Raw genomic sequence first — 17,491 nt, 5'->3', positions numbered from 1 at the left:
ACTTCCTTCCAGTCCTCCCAATTAAATGCCAAAATCGGTTGCTTGTCATTGCCTTTAAAATGATCGATAGAAATGTTTTCAGATTTCCGTGCCCCATTTGGCAGAACAACTTTGTTTGTCAGTGCCTTCCTGAACCACGACTAAAATGATTTATGTGAGCATTTTCCGATGGGGCGGCACAAGCTTAAAGATCTGGGCAGGTTGAGCAGGATAAACAAAGATATCCGACTATATTAGAGCCATTAGTGGTTTATATTAGAGTTCTAAAGTGAAAAAAGGAGGACTCTCATTGGAAAGGTGCATTTTAAGGAACCGTAAGAACTGAAAAATGAGAGGTGGGGGAGGTCAGACCTCAGGACACGATCCAGAGAACAATGACACGCTCTCTCCACGGTCATATCCATGTGTTTACTTTCATCCCCGTTGTTTAAAGTGTTACTTAAACACCAACCATTAGGCCATTCTACACCTGATTGATGAACACAGCTTGAGTAAGAATCTCTCTAATCACTCCGGTTTGAGGAGCCGCTCCTGCTGACCTTTACTTCACATGACCTCATCTCTGCTCTGTCAAATTTCCTTTGCTCGTTAGACAAATATTTGCTGGTCATGTGGACTCAACCTGGGACGCTTTATTGGATCTAACTGAACAGCCTTCAACAGAATCATTTCATCCAACCTCAAGCATGATAACTAACCCTAGTTTTACTTTTCCTTTGCCGCACCTGCAAAGACACAGAAACAAGAAATGCACCGAACATGACCAAATCGAGCCTGAGACATGCAGTCTAGGCACAAAACTGGCCAAATCAGAGAGTGAATGTTGCTTAGTTAGAGGTTACCACTACTGAATTTACAGCTGAATTCACAATCGTCGATATATGGATGGACGTACGAGGCTAATTCCACCCCTGAACGTAAAGCCTTTTGTGTTTCGAAACTTTCGGTGTGCTCATATGTTTGCGTGTCCTTTTAAGACGTACTGCGTCCGTGCTCCGCAGAGGGAGGATGTCCTTTGCATGGAATTTATTTTTTATTGAGAACTACTTGTGCAAATGCGGGCAGCGGAAATCATAAATGAGAGGAAGAGAGTGCGACAGGGCGGAGAGAGACTCAGAAAGGGTATACTGAAGGAAAGAGAGCAAGGGGGGAGGAAGGGATGGAGCGGACGAGTGCCTCTTGAGAGCTTTTCCTTATTAGCCAGGCTGAATCACACGCTTTGAGTCCGGAAAACACACACTCTGGCTCTGTTCTCATCTGCTCTCCATCCCTTGCCCCCCCAACCTCTTCTCATTCCTCTCTTTCAGTCCTTTTCACATTCTCTCCTCCCAGCGTTTCAGTTCAGTTTAACCCTTACTTTCTTCTACTTTCCCATATCCTTTTCTCCGTCTAATTTGCCCTTTTAGCACTGGATACCCGCTGACCCCCCTCCTCCTCGTTCACCTTGCATGTCCTCACTCTGGCTGCCTCGTTCCTCATCTCATCTGTTGAATTATCCCAAAACATCCACTTAGCCTCTCTTCCCCTCCGAATCCCTCGCTACCTCCTCTTTTCTCCTTTTCAATTCACGAGTTGATCCACTTTTCTCATTCCTGCAATTATTTGGGTCCACTCACGCCTCCTTTCATGCCAGAAAATTCAGATCCCCATATTCTCCCTTCCAAATCATCCTCTTCCCTTTGATTTTTTTTTTTTTTTTTTAGCTCTAAACATGCACTGACCCTCAACCGTTTTCTTCAAATCTCTGCGGTTCGCTCTTCTTCTCTTTTCATTCGGCTCATTTGTCTGCTTCCCCTACTCCTTCTAACCTTTATCCTTCACTTTCTCTGTATCTCTGCATCCCTCCCTTCCTGCTTTTAGAAACAAATTCATCTTTTCTTCAACACTTCCTCCTGCTCCTTTGTTCCTGCAGCTCCAAACATTCTGGCTCTTTCCTTTCCAAACATCTCTTCTGTTTCAGCCCTTCCCCGTTTTCTTTCTTCAACTTCCCTTCCTTCCTTTATTCCTAATCCCACTTAACGTCCATTTTACCTCCCTTTATTCAAAAACTCTCCAAACATCTCTCTCATATCTGCACTGCTCCTTGAATCCACTTGCTTTTCTCAGTCTTTAAATTAGCTGAAAATTCCACATTTCCTTTTTCCATAATGAGCATATTGTAGATCTGCCACAACCATTTCTAACACAAACACATGCCCACAGTACTTCTTAAAGTTTAGATGGAATCAAAACTAGTTAGTCGTAATTATTAGGGAAAGACTGTCTAGACCTGGGGGGCCAGAGCCAACAGGGTCCTTCAGTGGGCTGCAGGGGGTCCCCAGCAAGAACAGAAGGAATTAAATATTTGAACTTTTATCACATTTTTAGAGGTTGGAACAACAAAGAAAGACACAAGGACCAATTTTGATTGATACTAGTTAGTTAGTGACACTATTTAGACCATTGATTGACTATGAAGACTTTTTTGGTGGCAGTGACAAAAACAACAGTGGAAACACTGTCGCCTCACAGCTAGAAGGTCCCAGGTTTGATTCCCGCCTGGGGCGCTGTGGGGGGGGGGGGGGGTGTCCTCCACCATGCCCTCGGTGCCTGCTGCCCTTTATCTCGAGGAAAGGGGCCTTTCTGTGTGGAGTTTGCATGTTCTCCCCGTGTTCACCTGGGGTATCCTCCACAAAAAAACCCCACTAAAAACATCCCCGGGTCCACGGGCGCCGCTGTTGGCTGGCAGCCCACCGCTCCTGGTCTGCCGCAGAGGAAGGACTGACCAGGATGGGTCAAATGCAGAGGAACAATTTCACTGAAGCATGGCAGGTGCATGTTGTGTTGTGATTAATAAAGTATGTCTTCTTCTTCTTCTTCTTCTTCTTCTTCTTCTTCTTCAAATCTAAAATTAAAAACTTACTCAGTGAGGATTCCTCAAGACAAAACGCTCTCAACTTGGGGGGGTCTGCGGTCAAATGTGCATCAATTGTTGGGTTTCTTGCCATGAAAAAGTATTAGTCAGGAGGGAAAGGCATGTTTTAAGATGCAGTAACAAACAACCAAAGCTGTGGTTGTTGTGGAGAGGACAGTCATTAATTGCATGTCACTTGTCAGAAAAATGCAAAAGCTGTCTTGCATATCAGAGGAAGGAGCCGCCTGTGCAGACGTCACAAAGAGACAGCAGGACTTGAATTAGATGCTTGAAGAATCGACCGAAATGTAAATGAAATCTTTGGAAATCAGTCCTGTGAGTTGTTGCTCCCGATGCAGCAATTTATCTGTGCATTTTGTGACTTATATTCTCTACTTTAAAGCTTATTAGGGCATAAATCATGTAACCACCAAAAGCCAGCAAAGACACATCCCCTAAAACACACACATACACCCACAGCCCCCGCCCAACCAAAACTAATTACCTACAAGAAGAGAGCGAGGTGGAAAACAGCACTTGCGCAGACCAACAAGGCACCCACTAAAAGCTCCCTCCACTGTGTGTGTGTGTGTGTGTGTGTGTGTGTGTGTGTGTGTGTGTGAAGTGTGCAAGATAAAGACAGTGAGTATGTATTACTGTGTGGGTGTGTGTTTGTGTGTGCGTGTGGCACTCGTTGAGCTGAGAGAATGTCTGATTAATTAACATGGAGGAAGGAAAGCCTCTCGAGTGACCAGCCAAGCAATGCTAAAAGCTCATCTCTCCTGTCCCAGCTTCCCTCTATTCTTCATCTCTATTTCATCATTCAGACTCTCTGTGCACATTTTGGGAACACATGCTGTCTCCACTCACGTACTCTGTGAAGTACAATCTACATGTGCAAGCTGAATATGGTACATAATGTACAGTATACGGTGTGCACTTGTAGCTTTTAGCAGTCAAAAGAAGCCTAACCAGTCTGCACACTACATCTGACACTGTGTCGCACTTACTGGCATCTCACAGGAAGTCTGCTGGATTGCTATGCAGAAGGAAAGGCTATTACTGCCTGATATAAAGCAGTAAGAGGACGGCTGCTCTTCCAGCACAAACAGAGCTAAAGTTTTCGGAGTTTCTCGCAATGGCAGATGGTGGGACAAGTGAAAGCCAACGGCGAAATCGCTTCAAACATGTTTATCCTCTTTAGTCGAGCAAACCCCAAAACAAACACGAATGGAGCAACACTACGGAGAAAGGGGGGGCGGAGCAGGAAACTGTCTTTTCAATAAGCGGCAACAGTTTATTGGTGTTATCAATCCAGCAGATGGTTATTCATCATAATGTGGTGACACCAGTGGAAGGAGGTCATCTTGACCGTGGTCTTATTTGTTTGTGGCATGTGTTAAAAAGAAGCTTCACAAAGGCCATGTAAACAAACTGAGAGCTGTGTGCATGTATTACTGCTACTATTCTGTGAAACGTGAATAAACACCTGTCTGACACGGCCTGAAAACATGCAACATTATTAGCAAAGACATGTGTTGCACTGGGTTGCGTGAGTTCGTCATGATGAAGCTGACTGTACTGTGCTCTTCATCTCCTCAGGTCAGGAGGGGCTCTCTGTGTTTCTTTCCTGCTTCGTGTTATTTGCGCCGCTCATGCGCTACAGTACCTCTCCCGTCTCTCATGCTCTCTCCACTCTGGTCTCTCCAGGCTGATTGTTTTCTAATTGGTGGAGTGCCAGAGGTTGTGGTTGTTATGGTAACCTGCAAGGGGCACTTGGAGGGGTTAGGTGGTTGGGCGAGGGTGAGAGGGGGCGCCCACTCAAGGAAACGGAGGGCAGCACTCATGCAAGGCTTTGGTAGTCACTTCAGAAAATGGACTCTGTGTGTGTGTGTGTGTGTGTGTGTGTGTGTGTGTGTGTGTGTGTGTGGTGGGCAAAGAATCCTGCTCTCCACTTGAAAATCTTTTGAAGAGCTCTTTGCTTGTCTCCGTTTTTTCTCCCACCCTGGTTCCCTTCCCTTCCCTGTATCAACCACTCAGGCCCTCCAATCTGTCCATCCGTGTGCTGAGATGGAAGACATGCAGAGAGCTGCAGGAGGGTGGACACCAGGAGAATGACTGTGCGTCCTCACTACACTGACTAAATTTGAAAATGCATATTTTCCCTTTCCAAGTTAGCACTCTATGCACACTTAGCTGGCTTTTTCACCCCCGAAGACTTTTGAGAACAGTCCAGTGTGGATAAATGTGACGATATCGCAAGGCAACCTTCTCTCAGCTTCAAGCTACTCTGTGAAAACTTACTTTGAAATACAGCCGACCACAGAGAAAAGGTGCTGCCTTTAAGCTTTAGAAATAAACTAGATATGTATACATAAAGTAGACATTGGATTGATATCTCAGGGCAGCAGCACGGAAATGAAAAGAACCCACAAATGCTTGTGTGGACGTTGTTTTCACACAGCGTTTTCAACATGAGATGCCTTATTATGGACATTGTCTTCAGCAAAGGATGATGACAGAGGAAATACTTCATTCTAGCTTTGTGGAAAGAGGCAGGAAGAAAGAAATTGGAGAAAAAGTGACACAGCAGATTATTTAGGCCTCTGTGAGAGTGTGTGTGCCTGTTTTTCCTCTCCAAAACACATCCATGCCATTGTGCATGTGTAATCTCTACCAAATGTGTGGTGTGTGGTGTGTGTAATGGGTTTACTAAATGAGTCTGCATTAAACGCTGCCATGCGTAAGGCATTGAGCTGGCTGTGCCCTTTAGAATTAAAGGTGGTGGGCTGTCTGAGAGGCAGACAGTGTTATATATTACCACACTGTGCGGTTAAATAACTGTCCTTCCATAATGGAGCTGTTTAAAGAAAAGCACTGATAAAAAATAAATCTCTGAACACTCACACACAAATGCACACATGCAGACCTGTAAATCAACGTATATTAATTGCCACACTGTGTGCAACCGTGTGTTTATTTGAGTCACTCTTTGGATATCTAAGCACACAACTACAGCAGATGTAGCGTGTGCATCAAACCTCAGGTGTCTGCGTCTACTACGGAGATCCTCTCAGCTTTTGACAGATTCAAGCATCGTGTGCAGGAGGAGCAACGGACTGCGCGTGCATCACAGCAGATATGAAAAAAAGAAAAAGAAGCGGCCTGCATTTATGAGCTTTTTTAGCATTTGACTCACATCGAGTTCCAGAGTAAAATAACTACGGGGTCTTTTCAAATTACTGCAGGTGCGTCGGCACCAACAGAGCAGACTGCAAGGGCGGGCAGGTAATGAAAAAAAAAAAAAGAATCATACTGCTGATACAGAGTCAGTTCCTCTGTGTGTTACTGATAGTTGATGACCAGAAATTAAAGGCATGCGGTGCTATTGAAACAAAAAACAGCAGTATAATCAGCCCTAATAATTACTGATCAGGCACAACCTGTTTCACCATCAGTAAACAAAACAGGCAATAATTTAGGATGATGTTGTACTACTTTAAAAGATATTCTTAAAGGTACAGTGTAGGATCTAGAGCACATATGTCAAAACGGTTCCACAAAGGGCCAAGTGGCTGAAGGTTTTCTTTCTTTTCATCAGCTGATCTCAGTCTTCAGACAGCTGATTGGTCAGACTGCGTGCTCTTGATTGGTTGGAGGAAAAACCTGCCGCCACAGTCCTTTGCAGAATAGGTTCGACAGGCCTGATCTAGAGGGATCTATTGGCACCGCCATGTTTCTACAGCAGACCTGTCAACTCTACCCATGTCTTCATGTAAGGGTGTATGTGGGCAGTGGTAAGGGTGCTGGGATGGCCCAGGACGGGGCACAGGAAAGTTTCCCTTATTTTCTCAGTGCTGACAGGTTTGTTAATACTGTATATTAGCCTAGCATGGAAATTCTGGCTCTAAATGAACTCCTTTGGTGTTTTGTGCCAGTTTCGCTGCCACCATCTCCTGCACACTTAGAAGCGGAGGGATATTCAATTGCATGCAATCTGCAAAACCTCACCACTAGGTGCCACTAAACCCTCCACACTGGTCATTTAATGCAACAATAACTCTCATTAAAACGAAAGCAGCAGTGACATTTACTGCAAGTGTGAAGTGTTGTGTCCTGTTCAACTTCCATCTAATCTTTATTTTAGAATTAAGACCTGTTAAAAGTAAGTATTATGTCCACTAACTGAGCAAACAAGTCAGACAGGGGCAGTATAATTTCAGCCAATGGTGTTGTTTCATCCCTTAAATTATCATCATGATCCAGCATAATCAAGGACGAGACAACGTCTGTTTGTGTGAGCTGTATGTTGTTGCTGTTTTTATTACTGCCATACTCTTATTTTGTGTGTGTGTGTGTGTGTGTGTGTGTGTGTGTGTGTGTGTGTGTGTGTGTGTGTGTGTAAATGGGTGTGCTTTGCCGAGGTGCTGATGGAATGGAGTCCTTAGCGATTTTGTTTATCTCCGTCTCCCACACGTATGCCACTGCTCTAGCCTCCACTGACACACTGTAACACCGAGTCACGCACACACAGACACCGCTGACACGCTGCCTTCTTTTTTTGGCACCATCGATTACTGTCAGCCAATACCTGGACTTCCTGCTGTCTGCATCATCAGGTTTCAGGAAGTGATGATAAATGAATAGCACTATCTGCCAGGACTGCTGTGGCCACAGATATAGGTTTCCAAAAACAAGACATTACTACACTCGCTGTCCTTCTTTTAAGGAGGGAAACAGACGGGAAAGCTTCAGTAAATAATTATAGGATGAATTAAACTTAATGGCCACAAATTAGCAACAACTATGATCAAGTACAGCTTCTGGAAAAGCCCACAGTGAAATTGCATATTCATTTGCATACTGTAGGAAGCCATATTATGGGATATATGTGAAAACCTGCAGTTGAGGGGTTAAAACTTGCTTTAAAAGAACATCCTGCATACCGATGACCAAAGAGTGGACTCAAGCTGGGACAAATGAATTTTATGCCACTCTGTTTAAGTAGCATATACTTATATTGACTTAAAGACTGTGTCGTCTCACCCTTAACCCTTGTTTTGAAACTCAACTAAGGTTGCGCATTAACAAAGATTTTAGCAATTTGCTTTTCATACAAATCTTAAAAGCAGTCCACCCTAGAAGTCAAGGTCAAATGAGTCTTGACAGTATTTATGCAGCGAGGAAACAATACGAGAAAGACGCAGTGTCAGAAAACATCTCTATGAAGCCTGGAGCTGTCCATCAAACAGGTTTACTTCCTCGCATGAAGACACAGAACAGAAATAAGGCGGATGTGTGCCTGTGTGTGAGAATATCCATAGTGGTAGATATATTCAGAAGTAAGTGAGCTGTGACTTGCATAATAAAGGTGAGGAGTGAGGATTGTGGAGCTGAGAGGAACACACTGGGCCCTGCAGTGATTTTCTTTTCTGTGTTTTTTTTTTTTGCTGGGATACACACAACACACACACACACACACACACACACACACACACACACACACACACACACACACAAAATGTATGTCAGTGGGTATGTGAGTACACAAGTGCTCATACTGAAGCTCAAAGGAAGCACAAACAACTCAATCTTTCCTTTTTTGTCTGTCTCTACCTCTCTGGTGCAGTCAAACAGACACACACACCCACCCACCCAGCCACACACACACACACACACACACACACACACACACACACACACACACACACACACACACACACACACACACACACACACACACTCACACACAAACGCAGGCTTGTGGCAGATAAACCTGATTTAGACAGGTGAGGGGAAAAGAGAGGGGGAAATATGAAGCATCAGCAAGATAATATTGCGCTGTGCAACTGAAGACGGGAGAGGAAAGGAGCAGAGAGGAAACTGGGAGCTTCCTCCTGAGGCTAAACTCCAGGAAGGAGGCCCGGGTTTATCTGGTTTCAAAAAGACAAAAGCAATACTGAGACCTTTTGCATGCTAAAATTTCATTTAAGACAAATGGCACCAATTCTGCTGGCAAACACTAATACCATCAGAGAAGGTCAGGTCGCCTTACCTGTCATTGGCAGGAGCAGACACAGGAGGAGACGTAGTTGCAGCTCCCCTTGGTTTATTGACCTTGGCGTACAGCCTATCAAGGGGGTCATCATCAGGGTTGGCTACGGGGTCGTTACTATGACCTCCGTGGCCTGGGAAGGCAGAAGGGCCTTGTGGGGAAGGGGTGCGGGCATGGGCGTGCTGAATTGTACTGTAGGGAGGTGACTGAGGCAGCGGTTGGGGCATTGAACCCATATTTCGGTCCCTAAAGGATTGTATGCGGGCATAGTTGGGGTCTGCGTCATCGTCCTCAACATCTGGATACGCCGACCCGCCGCCACCGCCGCCACCAGCTTGCTGATCTCTGGGCCGGTGCTCTCGCAGCTCAGGGTGCGATGCCTCGATTCTGACAGACACAGGCAGACGGAGAGCCAGTTAAGCCATCTTGAGATATTATTGAACCACTGATGATTTGCACGAGTGGGCTGATGATGAGTGAATTACAAGAGCTACCGCAAAGAAACGTCTTCAAACAAACCGCACAAAAGCATGCCATTGGTAGAGAGCTCAGGAATGATAAGCACGGGGTGGAGAGGGATGGAGAGTGGAAAGAATGAGACGCAACAGAAGAAAGGAATGGCATGAAGTGGTTTCAGTGAGTTCCATGAGAATGATAAATGAACACTCATCTGCAAGCAGGAGGAAAACAAAAGATGGGTACAAATTTTGTCTCCATGAGAAAAGACGAGGAAACTGAATAAACACGGTATCTGAGTCTGCATGTCAGGAAATTTAAAGCACAAAAAATGAGAATTGTTTTATCTCCCCCACCTTTCCCTCTCGTCTTTCATCCTCTCGAGCTCATGATCACTCAGGACGTCTGATTTCTGTCGCTGCAGAGCCGCCTTTGCCTCCTTCTTCTCCTCTTTTTTCTTCCCGAATCTGGACAGAGAGAAGCAGTGATGCAGACTCAAGTCAGAAACAATCACAACATTTAGAGACAAACATCATAATAAATTAAATCTGTGTGGGGATTTCAACAGCCTTCGGCAGGATGCGGCGCTGTGGAAACCGATGAGGAGCCCACGCCGCGTTAACACCGTTCATTCAAAACAAACATGGCTGAAACCGTGTGCATGCACAGCGACACGAACCAGAAACACACACTGATATTCAGTGTGAGAGCTTCTGACATGGCCTGCAACTCAATCCTCTGACCTCTCACTCACAGACGAACACAAATGAAGGTAAAACCTATAAATTGCATGACCAGTGGTTGTTAACAGTAATGCAAAGAACACTGGAATAAGCAGAATATGAGCAGTGCAAAGCTATTGCTTAACACTGTGAGTTTGTACTCTGTGGTGCCTAATCTAAATTAAAAGATGGCACACACGCGATAGACTTAGAGGCCCGTTTTAAGTGGCCACATATCAATACTCAAACCACAGCGGTCAATACAGTTTGAGTGTGGTCAGCATCAACAGCACACTCAGCACTCCCGGACACTGGACGAATCATTACCTGGAGAAGACCATGAATCACACGCGCACACACAAATACACACACCTGACTGAACTTCATAACTGAATGTGAACGAGCAATGATGGCGTCGGAGTTAAGGCAAATTAAGGCAACTGTCATGCTGACAAAGGTCTGATTGATATTAAGTCAAGAGCCATTCAGAGGCCTGCTCGCATGCTGATGCAAAGAGGAAGGAAAAAAAAAAGCTCTGTACTCATTATACTTTACACCCCAGCAGCTACTACAGAGAGCTGGATGTGGTTAATTGAGCCAGTCAAACGTGCTAAATAGTTAATATCTCCAACATGCAAACGGTGACCTTATAACACACCCTATGTTTTATTTATCTAGTGAATTTATTGATGCATTATTCTTTTGTCTACACTTCCGCTACACGCTGCTGCTGCTATACCTGCCCGTGCATTATTTAACAATGATGATCATCGTTTTGTAGTGTGTGACTGTTTGTAGGTTAGCTTGTGCATTGCTGTAGTTCAAAGAGAAAAAGTTGAGTTGGCTGAATTAATATGTTTCTTTGAAATGCTTAATGTGGACTGGGGGTTAAAGAAGCCCATTCAGAGCCCACAGAGGGGGCTCAATGGGCAATGAAAGGCTATAACTGTGTGTGTGCATTAACAGCGTGAGTGTGTATCTGCCTCACGGGGGACAAGCCTTGCTCTAATTACTGCTACCTACAGAGTTAGAGGCTTACCCTTTCCTTCAACTCTCCCTCTCTTCTCCTCACTTACCCTTCTTTCACCTCCATCTCTTTTTACATTTTCCTCCTTTTTTTTTTTTACCTCCGCACTCTCCTCCTTTTCTCTCATTACCCTCATTTCGGTTTCTTTCCATCCATCGCTTACCTCGCCGTCACCCCTTCATCTCGACCCTCAGTATCAAACACTTCTCTCACAGCACTTAACCTCTCCCATCCCCTCCTCTCCTCTCGCCTAGCTGTCATCCCCGTTTTCCTCTCTCGCCGCAGCTTCTCAGCAGAAAATGAAAAGATGGAAGAGAAGCTGGGGATAAGGCTGGATTTCATACTCTTTGTATTACTTGCAACTCAAATTAGCTTAAAACCGAACCTGACACACTCATAACTGTCAAGTGAAAAGGCTTACAGAGAAGAGCTCATACACAAAACCCATATATTGAAAGAGATAGGAGATAATGTAGACGGATGGAGGCAGACAAGACAAAACCTTACAGACAGAGATATGAAAGGCAGCCTCAACTGAGTCCAAATGCTACATTCAGGACCTCTACTGGACTACAGTGAAATTGGGTGCTTCTTTAAAACCTTCTCATAAGCAGCTTTCATTTATGAGGGGAAGGATGGGGTCCCTGACTAAATAACTGTACACGTGTCAAGATATTAACTCACCTGTCCACAATGAGATTAATCCAACTGGCTTTCAGCCTCTAAATAATCTCCATCCTGCTACTTTCTTTTTTTTTTTTTTTGATATTTTCTTTTTATTTAGAAAAGCAAATATTTATATTTTCATTTACAACACTTCAATCCTTCCCTGGACCCTTAAAGTATCTTTTCCTTTGGTTTGTCCGCCGCATTCCCCTTGATAATTGGATGGGGGTAATTCCAGAAAGTCCAAGTGTCTTTTCCATGCTGCTGTTCCAAGATATTTTGAATCATTCAAGTACTGTATCCAGTGAGCAGAACCAGGGGAATGAAGAATGGATTGTCACAAAATACAAATAGACTCAAGTGAAATCAGATCTTACAGGTTTTGTGTACTCAGTCCATTTGGACCAAATTTGGTCCAAACTTTTCTCTCTGTACTCTTAGGGAAAATGACAGTTTTCCCATTATGTAAATTTCACGTACTATATCCATCCATTCCTCGATGGTGGGAGGTTCTACCTTAAGCCATTTTCTTGTGATAGTTTTTTTACTAGCTGCCAATAGTAGAAAAAGCAATTTTCTATCATTCTTGTTCCAACTGTGAAAGTCAATGTCTCCCAAATACATAGATTCATTGCTAAGGTAATATTCCTCCCCATTAAATTTGTTATATGTTTATGGATTTCTTCCCAAAATTCTCTAATAACCTGGCTGTCCCAGAAAATATGGAAGTGATTGGCTCCACTAGTGCCACACAGTCTCCAACAAAAGACACCCTGATGTCGTTTCATATCCTCCTTCTTTCAGGACCTAATCGACAAAAACGGGTTAAATTAGTGAAAACTGTAATCAATGCTTTTGAAACTTGATTAAAACATTGATTACCCTCCTGAAATACACATGTTTGAGTGTAAAATGCTGTCTTTACATTACATCATGTGTTATATTTCCTCATTTTCCATCATTCGTTCATTCCTTCCTTCTGTAACTCCGTACGTACGTCCCTGCATTCATTTGTGAAGGTGTTTCCTCCATGAGGTCAAGTTTGACCCTTGAGATGAACTGGGATTACTGCAATAAACAAGCAGCCATCTGTAACTTTGCTTGACTTACCTACATTTAGAAGCAAAGCGAAGGGAAACCAACAGCGAGGGAGGTACAGGAAGAAGCACTGAGACTGTGGACACCCACTGCTTAATTAAGCCTAGTCTCTCTCTCCAGTCCCTCTTGATATTATTATTACTGTGCTGTGGTGGGAGGCGCCATGCATGGATGCACACACACGCACACAACTGGACGAAGATATAAACATAAAATATAACCAGAAACATAACAGAGGCCACAGACATACAACAATTAAACAAGAAAGTGTGTGTTCTCTCGTGTGGCCTTGAGCATGTGAACGAGTTGTGATTGTGATTCCTTTTCATGTCCTTTAACATGTCTTCTGTCCAACATGAGTGATCAATTAAATCACAAACAATTAGCCAAGTGTCACCACAGCGCGCATTTACCAACTATTTCACAAGGGTTTTTTTGATGAGTTACCAAGACGTAGAAAAAGGAAAAGCACATGTGATATGGACGAGATGAACAGGCTGGAGACATCATACAGATGTGCACATGCACGTAGTCTGGACGTCAAGAACATGTTTTTAAATTGACATGCTGCGACAATCGTGCCTTGAGCATAATTTCACAAGGAATATCAGGGTAAGAACAGCTGATTAGCAGCCAGTTAGGATGAATAAATTACCTCTTGTTCTATCATTAGAGGGAACAGAACGACAACTCATACATATTCATGACCTAACACCACAATCTCTATGGAAAGTGTATGGCTACTCATTTGCATGTGTATGCAAGAAAGATTTAATTAGGAATATATGGACGGGTTTCTTAAAGCTTCCATCTGTGTCGGAAAAGGTGGGATGAAAAAAAAAATTCAAGTGTTCAATTCTGATGTCTGAACGGAGACAAACAGGGTTTCTTTGGGAATTGCGGGAATTGCGGTTTCTCTTCATGAGTTACGAAACAGTTGTAAATAAACAATATGTACAACCACAAAATCTATTGTACATAATATATCTACATCATTTCTGTGCTCGCAGCCAGTATCCTTAAATATACTTTTAAATTCAGCTTCATTTAAGTTCAAGTATTTGGAAAACTTTTGTGCATACGCCATCGCTGCAGAAAGACCGAATGAGCCTGACTGCTGTGCCACTTTGGGTTTGGTTCAGTTGTGATAAATTACAAGCTTGTTTATCTTAAATATGACTTTTCCTCTACTGCATCACTGCACGTCCCTGAAGCACCAATCAAACGTCCTCCAACAACAGGAAACAGATAAACACAGATCATACGAATCCAAACAAACCAGACTGAACTGGTCAAACATGACCTCAAAATGATGAGTGAAGCTGACATCCACTGTCATTTAGAGACACTCCTTGTTCTATTGTCTTTAAAAGTGGCTGGAACAAGCAGCGGTTATTAAGGGGACAACACGAGGGAGCTTTTAATCTTTGTTGGGAAATGATGACAGATCTGGTTTTATAATCTTCTCTCCAGTCGCACCACAGCAGCGCTACAGGCTGCTGGAAAAGGTTACACCAAAATCCCTGTTAAGCATTATTTTCAGTGTTTTTGTCATTATTTTGTCTGCTCCTGTACAGCTCACAGTTCAAGTAACTGATGGGAAGCTGCTCCACTAACCCAAAGTTCTTCAGTAATCTCTTCGACTGCTGTCATCGGGGTGTTTTGGTTGGAAAATCTCTGAGACGACACATCATGCAGCTTTTTCTTTTTTATTCCCACAGCTCTACCAAGAGTTCCTCCCTGTCCAGGGTCTAAAATGAAGTCATGTCAGCCAAATCAGCTCGCTCAATACCAGGAATGAGAACAAATACACAGCTGGTCCAGCGAGCTTACCGCTAATGCAGGACATGCGTGAGCTGCTATGGATGTGTACTATACATGTAACTATCCATTTGAAAGCATGGCAAACTGACCAAACATCATCAAACACGGACTTAGCATGTCAAATCTGACCAAACAATTACACACGAGGCCAGACTGCCATGGCAGCCCAAACAACAACCCAAAATCTGTGTTTGTTGGGGAATGTTTGACTGGTGTGGCATGGGCTTAAGAATCTGTGTGCTTGCTTGACTTCTGATGTGATTTTTTATTTTTTTTTTAACCGGAAAGCACTAAAGAGAGCTCACTGGACACAGGCGCTCAACCGCTGACGGCAGCCCTAGGATGAACGCAGGAGGATGGGATGAAATGGGAATCCTAACTGCAGAAAGCCGCTTTTACGTTTTTCTCCACATGCTTAAAACTCCAAACATGAACATTTGGATGTTTTGTTCATCACCCAACACGACCTCAACCCACAATATAACCGGCATCACACACACATATACACACACACACTACTTAGGATGATGAAGAGTGAGTGTTCAGAATGGACCACGCCGCTGACGAACCAGCGCAAACATCTGTGACTCTCATTTCACCTATTCTCTCTATCCTTCTGCTCTTCTCTCACTCCCTCCCTCTGCCACTCCTTAGACACGCCTCCCTTTGCTATCATTGGCAAATGGATCCCTGAGGGAGTGGATGATTGGCAAGTGTGCTGCAGTAACAAGCGCACACACATGCACTCAAACATGGATGCATGAAAGCAGATAGACACTGTGTGAGAAAGCACACATTCAGATGCAAGCACGCACACACACACACACAGATGATTGGCAGGCATGACATAAGTCCGTGACACTCCAATGACTTCCTGTCATGATGTTTGATTGGCAGCTGGTGGGCCTTTCCCCACTTTCAAGCATGTGCTGTCTAATTATGAAACAATGGCCGCCAATGTCTGGTCAAAAGACAGGAACTGAAAAAAGCCTTCTCGCACAAATCTCACCAAAAGCTCACCGTGGTGTTTCTCTGGTACGCAGCTGAAAGGCAGGCATAGCTGATTGATATGTGAGCTAATCAAAGAGCAATGAAACGCAGCAGACGCTCATCTGGAAACGGTGTTTTAGAGATGTGACAGTTTGAAGCCTCTTCTGAGCTGTATTTATTTTTCCTTATTTCCCTTATTCTGGAATTCATTTTTCATTTTATTTTTAATTTACTTCATGTCTTATGTCCTTCGTGCATATTTCCACTTACGCTGCTAAATGCTGCGCTAATACTGTTTCTGTGAGGCCGTATTATACTGATTATCTGGTTCTCTGAAAGAAGAGAAGAGAGAGAGAAAAAAAACAGCATTTAGCAGCGGCCAGTAAAAGCACCCAGATTGTCGAGATGGGCTAACAATGGCGACGAAGGAGCACTTTAAGTCTCACAGAGGTGCCACATTATGATCAGCTGGAGAGAGCGGTGAGAGGACAGGAGGAAGGAGGAGAAAGGGGCACATATGGAAGTGAGTGCAATTATAGGTATCAATGAGAGGCAGCGGGCTCGGTGCTCAAAGAGGGGGATGGGGGTCTAATTGTCTTTTGCTTTTGTCCTGTTCACTCTGAGTTTTAAGTTTTCGACAGTAAACGTACCTTCTGAAAAACGTTTTCTGATGAATGTCGACAATTCACGTGCAAGAACGCACACGCAGGCACAAAACGGAGCAGCCAAGGCCAGATAGAGGTGAGCACAGTGACGCGTGATTACAACCAAACAGGCAACCATGCATTTATTATCATAGATTCTCATAAATTCACACCATTTTCAGTCTGAAAATGAACAGCATGCGCACGTACACAAATCAACAATCACAAAAAAACATGATGCGCTGGCAACACAGCAGCACCAGGCCCTCTCTGGCTCTGGTACATTCCCGGTCTCGCCTAATAGATTACCATATTTTCATTTGTACAGGCCGTTTCTCTCCCTGCTTCTCTCTTTCTCTCTGTCACACACACACACACACACACACAGACACACACACACACACACACACACACACACACACACACACACACACACACACACACACACACACACACACACACACACACACACACACACACACACACACAGATGTCAGAACAACAGAACTCTCAATCCATGTTAATTATGTTTGTAGAGCCATAACTTAGGGTTGTAGGTGTGTGTGTGTGTGTGTGTGTGTGTGTGTGTCTGTGTGTCTGTGTGTGTGCAAATGAATGTTCATAAGGTTGCAAGATTTGTTTGAGTATCAACCTTAATGGTCTGAGCAAGACAGAAAGAATCCACAGATGAGAGAAGAACAAAGGGTCACACAACTGCAGACAATTTGGAAACATGCACACACACACACACACACGCACGCACGCACGCACGCACGCACGCACGCACGCACAGCGTCCGAGGAAGATTTACAGCAACCTTGTGCCAACTGACTGACTGTGTGACCAATCATGTTTTATCGGCACATGAATATTCATGATGGAAGGAGGGTTACCAACGTGCGCACACACACACACACACACAAACAAAGATGATTGGCACATCTGATTGGCAGGTGGCAGCAGTTCCGATGACAGAGCCAGCTGTCCACTTTAAAGGGCGTTTCAAACAAATATTCAGAGTCTGACTTCAACGTCTGGGTTAACAATGTGAATGAAACATTACAGTAATTACATGAAAGCTCTCTGCACCCTCTCTTCATTAATGTGAAGAACTTA

General features: G+C 44.0%; 1 protein-coding gene across 3 annotated transcripts in view; it reads right to left on the bottom strand.

The window, feature by feature from the left end:
- pard3bb (par-3 family cell polarity regulator beta b) overlaps positions 1-17,491 on the bottom strand; it is a 189,134-nt gene that overhangs the window by 60,889 nt on the left and 110,754 nt on the right. For all 3 annotated transcript variants that reach the window (XM_070976180.1, XM_070976177.1, XM_070976179.1), the window contains exons 20-21: positions 9,761-9,871; positions 8,949-9,335 (exon numbers count right to left, since the gene is read on the bottom strand). In XM_070976180.1, the coding sequence (XP_070832281.1) occupies positions 8,949-9,335; positions 9,761-9,871 (498 nt within the window). The remainder of the gene's footprint in view (positions 1-8,948; positions 9,336-9,760; positions 9,872-17,491) is intronic.

The sequence above is a fragment of the Chaetodon trifascialis genome, chromosome 12 (assembly GCF_039877785.1).
Source record: "Chaetodon trifascialis isolate fChaTrf1 chromosome 12, fChaTrf1.hap1, whole genome shotgun sequence".
Classification (NCBI taxonomy): domain Eukaryota; kingdom Metazoa; phylum Chordata; class Actinopteri; order Chaetodontiformes; family Chaetodontidae; genus Chaetodon; species Chaetodon trifascialis.
Note: the sequence above shows the minus strand (reverse complement) of the source record. Positions and strands in the feature narration are given on the sequence as shown.